This window comes from Centroberyx affinis, unplaced genomic scaffold (genome assembly GCF_046629955.1).
Source record: "Centroberyx affinis isolate AG114_WGS23_722 - 3 ecotype Tasmania unplaced genomic scaffold, CSIRO-AGI_Caff_v1 ptg000827l_1, whole genome shotgun sequence".
NCBI classification, from domain to species: Eukaryota; Metazoa; Chordata; class Actinopteri; order Beryciformes; family Berycidae; genus Centroberyx; species Centroberyx affinis.
Window position 1 is genome coordinate 178,241 of NW_027279426.1, and position 12,817 is coordinate 191,057.

The 12,817-nt window shown below is 42.5% G+C and overlaps 1 protein-coding gene across 1 annotated transcript in view; it reads left to right on the forward strand.

Moving 5' to 3' along the window:
* glra4a (glycine receptor, alpha 4a) overlaps window positions 1-12,450 on the forward strand; it is a 49,115-nt gene extending 36,665 nt beyond the window's left edge. The window contains exons 5-9 of the mRNA XM_071520812.1: window positions 411-493; window positions 5,698-5,835; window positions 6,214-6,428; window positions 7,606-7,755; window positions 12,132-12,450. Of these exons, the coding sequence (XP_071376913.1) occupies window positions 411-493; window positions 5,698-5,835; window positions 6,214-6,428; window positions 7,606-7,755; window positions 12,132-12,422 (877 nt within the window). The 3' untranslated portion in view covers window positions 12,423-12,450. The remainder of the gene's footprint in view (window positions 1-410; window positions 494-5,697; window positions 5,836-6,213; window positions 6,429-7,605; window positions 7,756-12,131) is intronic.
* The last annotated feature ends 367 nt before the right edge of the window (window positions 12,451-12,817 follow it).

Consider the following 12,817-nt stretch of genomic DNA (forward strand, 5'->3'; position numbering starts at 1 on the left):
CTCTTCTCTGAGGCTTCTTGAAGGCTTAGTGCATCAGCACCGCAATAAATAAAAGTTGGGATATCTTCACCAATTACTTTACTATTACTGTGGCGCTGTGTAATCAAATGGCACAGTAACTCACTGTATGCTTTCCAAGCTACCCTTTTCTGATAAAAGGGAAAACACTCAGGTTGTTGAACATGTTTCCAATTTTATTGCATTGCACACTGCAAAATAGAATGCTGTTGACATGCGAGTTGAAAATCACAGCTCTGTTCTGATAATTTATTTTGCTGTTCTTTTCATCTAACCTGTTTACCTCTACTATAATTTCTCCTTGTGTTTAGTTATTTTCCTTGAGCCCTTTTGTGCCTTTTGCCTTCACCTATGGCTACCCTTCTCTCTTTCAATCTGTTTCTCTATCTCAGGCTGACTCTTATCCTGTCCTGCCCTATGGACTTGAAGAATTTTCCAATGGACATTCAGACCTGTACCATGCAGCTTGAGAGCTGTGAGTCTCTTCCTCCTCTTCCTTTTGTCGCTTTCTCCTCTTTTTATCTCCCGCTCTTTCCTTTTTTCCTCCCTTGTGCATGCTTTATAAAGTGTCTAACCACGCCATATTCCAAGAGATAGCCACTGTATAACAACTATAAAGTTGTGACATTGTCGAGGTTATATTCTCAAAGTCCATACAGAAAAAATGTTAGCAAGAAACGTCTGGCCTCCCTCCCAGCTAGGAGTCTAGGAATAAGGTGGGTCCATCCACAAAGTGAAGGGTCCAATCACAGTTTTGGAGGCTGATCTAAGGGGGGTGATGTAGGCGAGGCGTGACACAGCAGAAACGCGAACAACTATGGCGGCGACAGAGTATGGCAGTGGTAGCTGTGTTAATGAAGCAATGTTATTTCAGAATTCAAGGGCGTAAAAGCATTTGGATCTGTAAATGTGCAAAACTGGGTATCACTGCCATCTCAGATATCATCCATGGAAGCTGCCAGATTTTTTTCGGTAGCCTGGACGCTTGGTTGCTGAAGGCGGAACATGGACTCATCTACACTGCATCAAGAAAATCTGATTAGGGTCGCTCTGGATGAAGTTCACGTCACATTCAAATAGTAAATATTGCTCTCATGTGCTAAGCTACTTAATATTGTTTACCAGCTAACCTAGCGGCGCACTGTGTCTACGTCATAGGACACATTGTTATGATTGGTTTGAACATTTAAATAATGCAAGGCTCCTGAGTGAAATCACGGGAAGCATCACCAACAAGTACTGCCCATTAGATGAGGCCTGCAGTGTGTGGATTTGAGAGGTGCTTTTATTTAGAGCGGGGATTAGACTCGTGAAGCTCGGCTAATTTAGCTAATGTTAGCCTGGCTTGCAGGCATCGTTCAGTGTTTACACTGCTTGGAATAATTGAAATCAAATACTCACCGGTTGCCCCCACCGCCAGGCTTACAATCTGCCAGACTCGACTTTTTACATTCAGGTTGTGATAATCCTTGTGGAGACTTGTTTTGAGTTAACTCTTCTGAGCATTTCTTTTTACTATTAATCTAGATTGCTTATCAAAACTTGATATTGGAGAGCCTATTCTTTTTCTTGTTGTTTGTGTGTGTGTGTGTGTGTGTGTGTGTGTGTGTGTGTGCGTGTGAAAATTATGAGATTGGGAATGTGATTGTTGGCATCAAGTTGGCCAGTCATTCATGTATTGTGGTGTCACAGAAAAAAAAACAAATTGCTGAAATTGCTTTCAGTCATACATATATATCGCTTCTACATTGTGAAATTCCTGTGCCATGAGTTAAAATTGGAGAATTTGTTCAAGAAATGTACATTATAATATGGCTCTGAAACATTTGTAACATTTTCTTTCTTATTACACAGATAAAATGTAAGGGAGAATAATATTTTAAAAAGTCCTTTCAGTCCCCCTTGCCTTTAGCACCGATAGCATCTGCCCTCATGAAACCAATTTCCAGGATATAAATAATAAAACTTTCATTTTGTGTCCCTTTTATTATGTGACCCACCCCCTGTGCCTAGAGGTGACCTAATTTCACCTCATGGAGACAGAAGAATTTAAGTCTAGCAAAAGGGGAAACAGATGGAGCACACATACTATGGAGCCACTGTACCTTTCCAGCGGCATTTCTCACAAATAGATAAGTCAAGCTGCATGCTGGTATCTCTATTTACCTCCTTATCTGATTCAGCAGGGACAAAAGGTGTATAGAGCGAGGGACTCCATCTTGGTACAGGAGGCCGCGTGTTTTATTTCTGCAAATTAGCACAGGCACATACAGATAAAATATCCAATAATGGTAGTGCAGCACTTAACGTCTGCCACTGTAAAAACACGGGACATTTTGCCCTTTAGTCTCCTATTCCTCTATATACTTCTTTGTGGTAGTCCAGTTCTAAAAGTATAATTAGCTGCAATAAAAACTGTACTTTTTTAAGTGTAGTAAGGGGAGAGCAGACATTCTGGCAAGCAGAGGTGTGCTTAAGGCAGTGGGGGGTGTGTGTGTTTGGATAGGTTTACCACCTGACACTGCCATTAGAGGAGACGTAATCATTTCTGATTAAAGGCCTAGTAGGGATACTTGGCCTTGTTTTGACAAGTGTTAGCACGCCACCCAAGGGTGTGATCACCTTGGCTGGGGCTGGATGTTAAGAGGACATTATAGGTTTTACTGCGACTACTGTAGCTGTGCCAACACTGTCCACTCAACATGAGAGAGAGGGAGAGAGGTGGGGGCTGCAAAAAGAGAAATGTCTTTGGGGTTTAAGAGAGCCAAGGCCAATGTTCTTTTCTGGCCTTTTATGCCATGGGCTTATATAGATATAAATAGAACCAACCATAAGATTCTGCCTTATTCTGACACATCAAAGTCATATATATGCAGTTTATCCCACTTCACATTGCCTTTAAGCCATCACTGTTCAGTTGCCCCAAATCCACTTTGTAACTTGGGCATAAGTGAAAAGCAAGCCTAAGACAGCAAATCTGAAGCATGACTATAGCTGCATTGAGACCGTAACTTTCATCAAGTGAACAAGTGAAAAAAGAAAAGAAGCTTCCACACCGCCAGGATATTCCAGACATTCTGCTTCATAAACTTCATTTTTATTGTACCTTGAATACTATGTCAATTACGTTTTGACACCTCTTAGCTGTAGCTGGCGGAAGGATAGAAGACCATTTCATTATCTTATAAAAACATTGGTATTCCCCTTGCTCGTTAGAGCAGGATGTGTGAATGACAGTGAATTCTCCTCAGGAACGAGATAAGTGTGTTTTAGTGGTGTTGTTTTTCAGGCGGGTGGTACGGGATAGGGGATAACATCTTGAATAATTGATGTCTTTGTAACTCAGGCCCCCTATGGGTCCCGATAGACATCAGTATTATTCAGATGTGTCAAGAATTGTGTATTGTTGTTGCATGCTCCATGCATTTTTAATGTACCTGTAATCAGGCGCCTGTGAGGAGGAACAGAATCATCAAAAGTGCAGGCAAATCAACAAGGGAATTGGTGGGTTTGGTGTGTGTGTGTGCGTGTGTGCGTGTGTGTGTGTGTGTGTCTAAGTGTGAGAGCATAATAATTATGCCCTCTTTCTGAGTGGTCATTTCCGACTGCTTTGTTAAACTGTGTGTGTTCTCTTACAAATATAGCCTAAAATATAAATACCTCGCTGGTACAGTTTGGATATCTTCAGTGATGCATCTACATGTATGGCAGAGTGCAATGGCAAGTTTGCATCCAGTAAGCCATCAGCTCAACGTGTGTGAAAACATCTCCCGCTGTCATGGGCACACATTTTCCTCACGTGCGCCCTTATTCTGCAACCTTCAAACAACCGCGACACCACTAGTGAATCTGTGGCGTGTGACCTTTACTGTGACAAACAGGATGGTAGCTGGTAGCTGGACAGATGGACATTACATCACCGCAATCTTTCAAGTTCCATTCCCCCTCTCTATGAGTCTCACTAGCTCAGGATTTTGACACAGATTTTAAACTTGTGACAAAATAAGTCAAAAAGTCCAAAGTTGTGGTATGATGGTGACGATGATGACAATAAGACTAATAAGAATAATTTGTCTTTGTTGAGAACTTTTTAAAAACAGTTTACCTAGTGTATTACAATCAAATAAAAGCAAACATCGTACAAAATAGTTTAAATAAAACCAAGAAGGCATAACGAATTAGAATATAGGGTAAAAACATTACCAAACGTAAGTCTGTGAAAATAAGATTTAAGAAGTGACTTAGAGTGACTTAAAAAACAATATTGAAAGGGGAGGGCAGTTTTATATTTTGTATATTATATGATGATCTTGTATTATGTATACCAGAACCTTTTGAAAATTCAATAAAGAGATGTTTAAAAAAAAACAAAAAAAAACAATATTGATTCTGCCCTTCAGACAGGTCCGTCCAAAGCCTAGGGACCCTGATGGCAAAAGGCCAGCCACCTTCAGACTTTAGACTAGACTTTGAAACAGCCAGAGGGCCTGTGCTTGAGGATCTGAGACTGCACACTGGTACACAGGGTTAAAAGGTCTTTGATACAGCTTGGGGCCAAACCTAACCACCTAAATTGAAACCCAACAGGTAACCAGTGAAGAGATTAAAAAATGAAGAAATGACTAGCACTACAAGTTTATAGACTAATATTTCTTCATTTATTCTTAAAACACGGCAGTAACAACAGACAAATACGTTTCAGCCATCAGCCATGAGACATATTAGTATATACACTTGGAGTTCTTTGTAATTCAGTATCAGTTGAACCTTGCACCCAGTCTAAGATATATTCTTTGGCATTTGAACGTTTCTGAGTTGTGCACACTATTTCCTGGTAATAAGTGAACAGATCAATGTGATTTCAATCAATCAATGTGATGTGATCAATAGGATCTGTTGATCTTGTTGCCAAAATCAGTTGGTTACATTGAGTTTAAAACAAATTTTTGTCATTGTCTTAGGAATGCAATAAATACAAGGCAATAATAAACATGTCATCCCCTATGAATGATGCATTCCCCCTCACAGCCAATCAGTAACAAGTATGTCACCTTGTTCTGACCTCCAGTTGTCGCACCCTCCTTGGGCTAATCAGTATAATTTTGGAAATGCTGGAGTGTGATTGGGGGTGAAATGCATCATTCCCCCGAGTTTCTCCAAAATGTGATGGTGATGTCTGAGATATTATGTGTGACATGTTCAAACAAACAAACAAACAAACAAACAAACAAACAATGCCCCACCCCCCATCCCATTCTCCCTCTGGGTTAATCTGTGTAATTTTGAAAATGCCAAAATGCAATGGTGAGATTCATATTTAAGTTTCATCAAAATATGATCAGGAGTGTCTGAGATATCGTGTGTGACATGTGGACGAAGAAATGAACAATGTAGCTCCCCACCCACCCCTTCGGCAAATCACTCAATCATATTTTTTTTAAATGATCATACAATGGAATCTAAGATAAAGTCAAAGTATGGGATAAATAAAGTTTTCTGAATCTGAATCTGAATCTGAAACAACATTTTTATAAATGAGGCCTAATATCACCTCCTTCCAAACCTACGTATGTTTTTCACTGCCTGTATATGTATTTTATTCCACCTGCATCTCTCACCCTCTGTCCTTTTAAATATCTTATTCACTCTCCCCTTAGCTCCTTTGTTCTCTTTTCACAGTTGGATACACCATGAACGACTTGATCTTCGAGTGGTTGTCCGAGGGCCCTGTTCAGGTGGCTGATGATCTCACCCTCCCCCAGTTTGTGCTGAAAGAGGAGAAGGACCTGGGCTACTGCACTAAGTATTACAACACAGGTACATCATGAATTCCAGTTGAAGTGTTGAGAAACAGGGGCACCATGCTCAAATTCCAAATAATAATTTAGTTCTTCAGTTGATGTCTGATCTAGAGGGACTTGCAGTGAGTGAGGAGGAAGGGCTTTAGCGCCTTGCTCAAAGACAACATGGGTTGTTGTGGGGATTGAACCTGGGACCCTCTGGTTATGGGACAGTTGCTTTAACCACTATGTCACCCTACCACACCTTTACCCTACACTTAACCCTTCACTTTGCACCTACACTTTACCTTACACCTACCGTCCCCAATACTGTAATTCAAAAAAATATAAACAGAAATTCAAGACCTATCGCTTTAAGCAGGACAGCTGAATAAACTACGTTGTGCGTCTGCAGGTAAATTCACCTGTATTGAGGTGAAGTTCCACCTGGAACGTCAAATGGGCTACTACCTGATCCAGATGTACATCCCCTCCCTCCTCATCGTCATCCTCTCGTGGGTCTCCTTCTGGATCAACATGGACGCTGCCCCGGCCAGAGTGGGCCTGGGCATCACCACTGTGCTGACCATGACCACCCAGAGCTCGGGCTCCAGAGCCTCACTGCCCAAGGTGAGAGACTAGTGACTAACATGTTTTCTTTACAGCAGAATAAAATGTAACTAATATTGCGATTCATTTTTCTACCTGACGATACCTATTATCATATATCTGTGATATATTGAATTTCAATATATTGTCCCATCCCTAATAGTTCAGCTTGGTATGATTGCGATACAAGTGCGCTGGTAAGGACGATGCCCAAGTGTATTTGGTACCAAAGGGTGCTGGCAAGGATGTGATCATTACACTCCTACTCAGGACCACATACAGATGCTGAGTATTCCAATAGAAAACTAAACTGCACTGATACTGTGCCATACCCATAGCAGACCCAGTACGGGTATTGAACCGCACCTTTGCAATGGAAAAAATCTACAAGATGAGGCCCTAGCTAGTTATACAGCAGAGTTATAAACCAGCATTCTGCACAGGTACAGCTACGTCACTAGCGATGCTCTTTCTGGAGTCCGCACAGTTTAGACTGTCCAATCCACTTGACTCGCATCTTTGGAATGAGGGAGAAAACCAGAGCACCTGCAGGAAATTCACACAAACAAGGAAAGAACTTGTAAACTCCACACAGAAAGGGCTGAGGCTGCGGATCAAACCTGGGTCCTGCTTGCTGTGAGACGACAGTGCCAACCACTGAGCCACTGTATATCTGTATCATATCATAATGCCTGCTTCCATTGCAAAGTCATCTATTCTTACCATTTTACAATTTATTGACAGGAGAGATATACAAGTAAAAGCTGACATGGCTAACATAGATGTTTAGATTTGGTCTACCAGTGATCTAAAATTATGTGATTTGGATGGGAATCTAAGAGTCTGGTGTGTCATTTCCTGGGTTTTTTTCCCCCCTACTTCTCTGTGTACGTATATTTATACCAGTCAGCAAACTGCTGCTGTATCGTACTTTCCACATGATGCTGACTCAGTAGGCGTTCCTGATATGTTTTGACATGTCTTCTCTCATGAACAAGCCGGACAAGGCTCTCCCTGAGTCTTAGCTGTGACCTCTCTCATGGCTATGTGTCAACTGCCCGCATCCTACTGACTCATTAGAATTCTAGGCCATCCCAAGGATCTGGGTCATTCGATGCCAGAGCTGAGGAATGAGCGGAGTGTGAACAGCCTCATTGATTGGTCATTGACGATTCTGTGATCTTGTCTCTCTCCCCAGGTGTCCTATGTGAAGGCCATTGACATCTGGATGGCGGTGTGCCTACTGTTTGTATTCGCTGCCCTGCTGGAGTACGCAGCAGTTAACTTTGTCTCAAGGCAACACAAGGAGTTCATCAGGCTGAGGAAAAAGCAGCGGCGGCAGAGAATAGTAAGTAAATCACACCGTTCACAGGCAGGGGCACAACCACACATTCATGCATACACACACACAAACACACAGTGGCACACACTGTAGCTTATTCTAAGACGTAAGCACTAGGAACACACACACACACACACACACTTGCGTCCTTGTCAGCCCCTATAACATTGACTTATGCCTCTTGTTATTGTGGGCTGCTGTATATTCAGGAACTGACAACAGCAACACGCTACAGCTGGCTGTCATATTACATGAGGAAGATCTACTCATTTCAGTTCAGCTCGTTTCCATGGTGAGCACTGACCTGTTAAGAGCCTGCGTGATCCTTTCTCCCTGTCACTCCATTCGACACAGAGCAACAACCTGTCTAACAACCTCACATCACTGGGATACCCTAACCCTGGGTTCACACTGCGAGCAACTTGGTCGATGGGTCGCTCTATTCTGACCAATTGTGGGCAGCGTTAGAGCCTCTGATTGCATCTACTTAGTGGCGTTGGACCAAGAAAAAATAAGCTATCAATTTATTGCTGCTTTGGTATTGCCTTTCACAACGTTGTACCATTTTGATGAGTTACTATGGCTAGCTAGGAAGCGCTAATTAGGTAGCTTTTATAAAATAAATAAATAAAATTACTCCAGAGCTCACCATCGACCCCGATAATGGATGTAACTGTTCTCCAAGCATCATTTTTGAGACGTTGACTCCTTTAGTCTTTCAAGTAAAAGTTCCAGACAATTGGGAAGCTTTGAATTGCTGTAATCAGCTTCTCATCCCTTCCACATTTGCCAGGCGGAGCTGTTGTTCATGAATCGGTAGGGAAACGAGAAAGGGCGGAAATCTGATTGGCTGTTGGGAGCTGATGGCCACAAAACGTTCAGGCGTGGCCAACTTTTCTTGGCCGACAAGCTTGTTGACCACACATCGGCTGGTGGCTGAGCTCCATAGGAAATTAATGGACTTCCAGGGATTTGTTGACCATGATGCTTGCAGTGTGGATGCACGGTAAGAGTAATAAAGGTTGACAACATAGAGCCAGTTAACCTGAAGGTATACTGTTTAGAAATGTTCAAGTCTCGTCATTCAAGAATGAGAACTAGACCCACTCCAGAGCTGAAGTGTTACAGTTCCCTAGTAAATCTTACAGCTACTCCTCTGAACAAGCTGTTAACATTAAAAAAAATGGTATTGCACTTCTATTTGCCCCTGCTGTCATATCAAAAAATACATCCCCCATGAATTGGATGTATTTCATATTCTGTTTATCTTGAAGCACCATTATCCAGGCAAACAGCTTGTAAGTTGACACATAAAAGCATTTATAGAGAGATGTGAGACTTTTTGCGAAACAGAGGTTAATCTCAAGAGTAAGACAAAGACAGTCTTGAATATCCTATTAAAGAGCTCTAAGGCTGAGCAGCCTCCCAGACTTGTGGCAAAGTTCCCTGTCCAGGCAGAGGAATTGAGCAGATTTAGTGGACAGTCTGCTGGACCTGAATCGATATGGAGAGTGAAAATAATGGTCGACGGGGAAGGACTTCCCCTGTCCACATCAGTTGCACAATTACTCCCACTGAAGAGTTTGGCTTGCAAACTATCCATCTGAGAGGTATTGACGCATGACCTGATGTGTTGTACTAGAGAGAGGTTGGGAATCTGACGGAGCATACAAACCCCGGACTGACCAGGTTTAATCAATACACTTTCCCAGCCGTCTGCTTGGCTTTGAAAACACCAGAGAACTGCACTTGTGTCAAACTGCTTTAGTATGAACGTCTACAAAGCCTTCAAAACTAATAAAGTGAGATCTGTGCTTCCAGTTTGTGGTGTTTGCAGAAATAACTTGAACTGGTTGCTTGAGGATATGTTCCTCAGTCTCCAAAGCTAATTCCCCAAAATAATAGCCATGGATGATGTATTATCACATTCTCACAACTCTTTCCTTGAGCGCCTCTTTAACTTATAAGCTAAGTAGCACGGCTTATTTTTGTTTATGTTAAACTCTGCACCAACATGTCTTATGAATTTGAAGCCCGCATCCTTTATCACTTTATTTTTGGCATGACACAGGTAGTTTGCTGAATTTGAATGAAGCAGAGGGAATTCTTGCCCTCAGCAAATAAAAAAAGAAGGCAGATGTCCAAAACAAATTCAATTCAACACTAATGGATTTCTCTTACAAGAGCCGTCATACCAGACGCTTGCTTTGTTGTCTTACACCCACAAAAAGGGGCAATAACTATCATTTCAATTTGTCTACCTTCCTTTCCAATGGAGGTGTTTGCCAGTCAGCCAGGGAGTGTCGAGTCGCTGCGGAAAGTGAATGATATCCCTGGTAACAACTCGACCTACGGGACCCTGAATCAGCATTGCAGCGCCTGTGCCAGGGTAAAATTGAACCCTGTGTCAACCCTGACCTTCAAACCCAATTTTTCATGCCTCTAGCCTCCCAAATCGACTATGTCCTGCAACTTTAACCTCAAACCTGAATTTGTCCTGGCACCTCTCCCACAACCAAACCTCTACCCACAATGTGCCATTCTTGCCCTGTCACCAGCCCTCTGTGACCCCGCCCCCCTTACCCCAACTTGCCCTTTATTCCTTCCCTTTGTGGAATCTGCTTTTAAGGCTAATGTGAAGTCAAATGTCTTTGCTTCCTCATGTTCTCTCCTTCAACTGTCATCACTTTGTCGACAAATGTGTTTCACCTTCAAGGTCTTGTCAAGAAAGTCTCCTTTTTTCAGGACACCCTCCAAGAATGTTGGCATGTACTTTGTACAGAGTAACCTTCAGAGTTTGTTTTTTCTTTTGGTTAAAGGACACCTGACTGTACGGCTTTAAAGTGTTGACAACTGCTTTCTGTTTACTGTTTATTGTTGTTTATGTTTGCTTGGCATAAAAATAGGATGCCAAAAACCAAGCCCAGAACTTGATAAAACACAGACTGTCACTTATCTCTCATTGGAAGCTAAACCATTTCCACATTAAATTCACTCTCCACCGTGAAGAACACAATGTGATGACCAGAGAGGTAGCAATTGAACTTATACCAACAAATCACAAAGAGCACAGCCACCGCTGATACCTCACAGGGGCTAAGAGCACGGACCAGAGACGATGAGTACCTATTATCTTTAGAGAAACGCACCATTAGACTTTAGCACATGATGTACTGTATCGTTTAGATAGTAGAGGGGATAATTAAGCTGTGCTAGAAGAGCTACAACTCCCTCTCCCCCTTTTGTATGGTGCAATTTGTCATTGGGGCAACAGATAAACGGTTAGTTCCACTCGCAGCCAACCACTCTTAAGAGCAGAGGATGACGACTAGTAACTGAAAAAGGGACTTTGGTCCCTGGCTATCAAAGAGTACTAGATTGCCAGCTGCCCTTTGCTAGCTCCTGCACAGAGGTTAGAGGTGAGAACGATTTTTAAAGGCTGCGTGAATATACTATGTGAGAGAAATTGTAATAATAAGCAGGCAGTGGAGACAGGTATGTAACACAGAGTAACTATAATGGACCTTTGACAGCAAATGGTAGTGTTTAACTGCCAAGTCTGTCCGGCACTGGGGTGAGGCAGAGTACCAGAGAGTTGCCAGGGTCAATGAGAGAGGAAAGAGAGAGAGGGACACAGGGGTCAATGCTTTCAGGGCATCTCACACTGACTACTAATCACCCAATTTAGATCCCACATCTCCGCTTTCCCCCGCTAAAGCGAATCTCTCAAAGTGTCAGAGGACTGTCAGAGTTAAGCTGCATGTCTATTAATATTCTCTTCAGAGAGAGGGAATAGTGTCTCTCATTCACTGTGAAAAAGTGGCCCCCTGCCATCCATCAAAGCATAATGCCTTGTGCAAGTTTTTTTTGTTGAGACTGTGACTTTTCACTAATAGGCACTTTGAAAGGTCTATTATTCCAGAACTTTAAAAAAAAAAGAGTGTGTGCGTCCTTAAACTACAAAAGAGAGACGGAGGTTAATTTTTTGATTAGCTTTTCGGAAATTATAATTTCCCTTTCTATTCTAATGAAGATGCCCCCACTGCCCTCTCTGTGTCATAGAAACCCTGATGAGTTAAATTGATTGAATAAACTTGATCTGAGGCTAGTGGCTATATTAAATACCATCACTCACAAAATCATTTAGTTTAAAAATAGCTTCATCCCTGAAGTAAAATTTTTTGTTCATGGGGAAAGGGGGGGCATGTTTCTGTTTTTTTTTCTGTGGATGTTCTCACCCTTTTGCACACTGTTGCCCTTTTGCACTGCTACACCCAAAACGCATTTGGGAATCAGCCACTGAGAGGAAATGTGAAAAGCTGTGAGCTAATGCTAGTTGACAGTGAGAGGCCAATCTGTTTTCCTTGTGCTTCACTCCACAGGAAGAGGAACTGGTGAGGGAGAGCCGTGGGTTTTACTTCCGGGGTTATGGACTGGGTCACTGCCTGCAGACCAAGGATGGTACAGCTGTGGAGGGGGCCACTGTCTTCACCCCCCCGCCTCCGGTTACCATGTACGATGGGGAGGCACTCCGCAAGCGCTTTGTGGACCGGGCCAAGCGCATTGACACCATATCCCGAGCTGTCTTTCCCTTGAGCTTCCTCATATTCAACATCTTTTACTGGGTCACCTACAAAGTGCTGCGACATGAGGACATCCATGCAAACTTGTAATACGCTCTCTGCCTACCCCGCCCTCCTTAATGTTAATTGCTACATTTTAGTTTTTTCTCAGAACCAAAACTGCCTGTCAGATCTACATTACAAGTGAGGAAAAAGTGTGTCAGAGGCATATCTGCTTCGTAAACCATTGCTGTTGATGCTATAAACTTTGTGCTCAGGTGCGTCTTCAGGATCTCAGACAAAGAGTGAATGAGCCGAAAAACAAAAGTTAAGCTGCGTGGATTCAGACTGGTGTTGTTGCTGTTTGTGATTGCCCTCTCGTATCTGTCTTGGTTCGATTCGCTTGGATTACGACAGAGACAAAGCACTGCTGGTCCTTGTGAGTTCATGACCTTTGTTTGAGACAATGGCTAAAAGCAGAGATCAAAGAAGCCGATGTTGGTCCT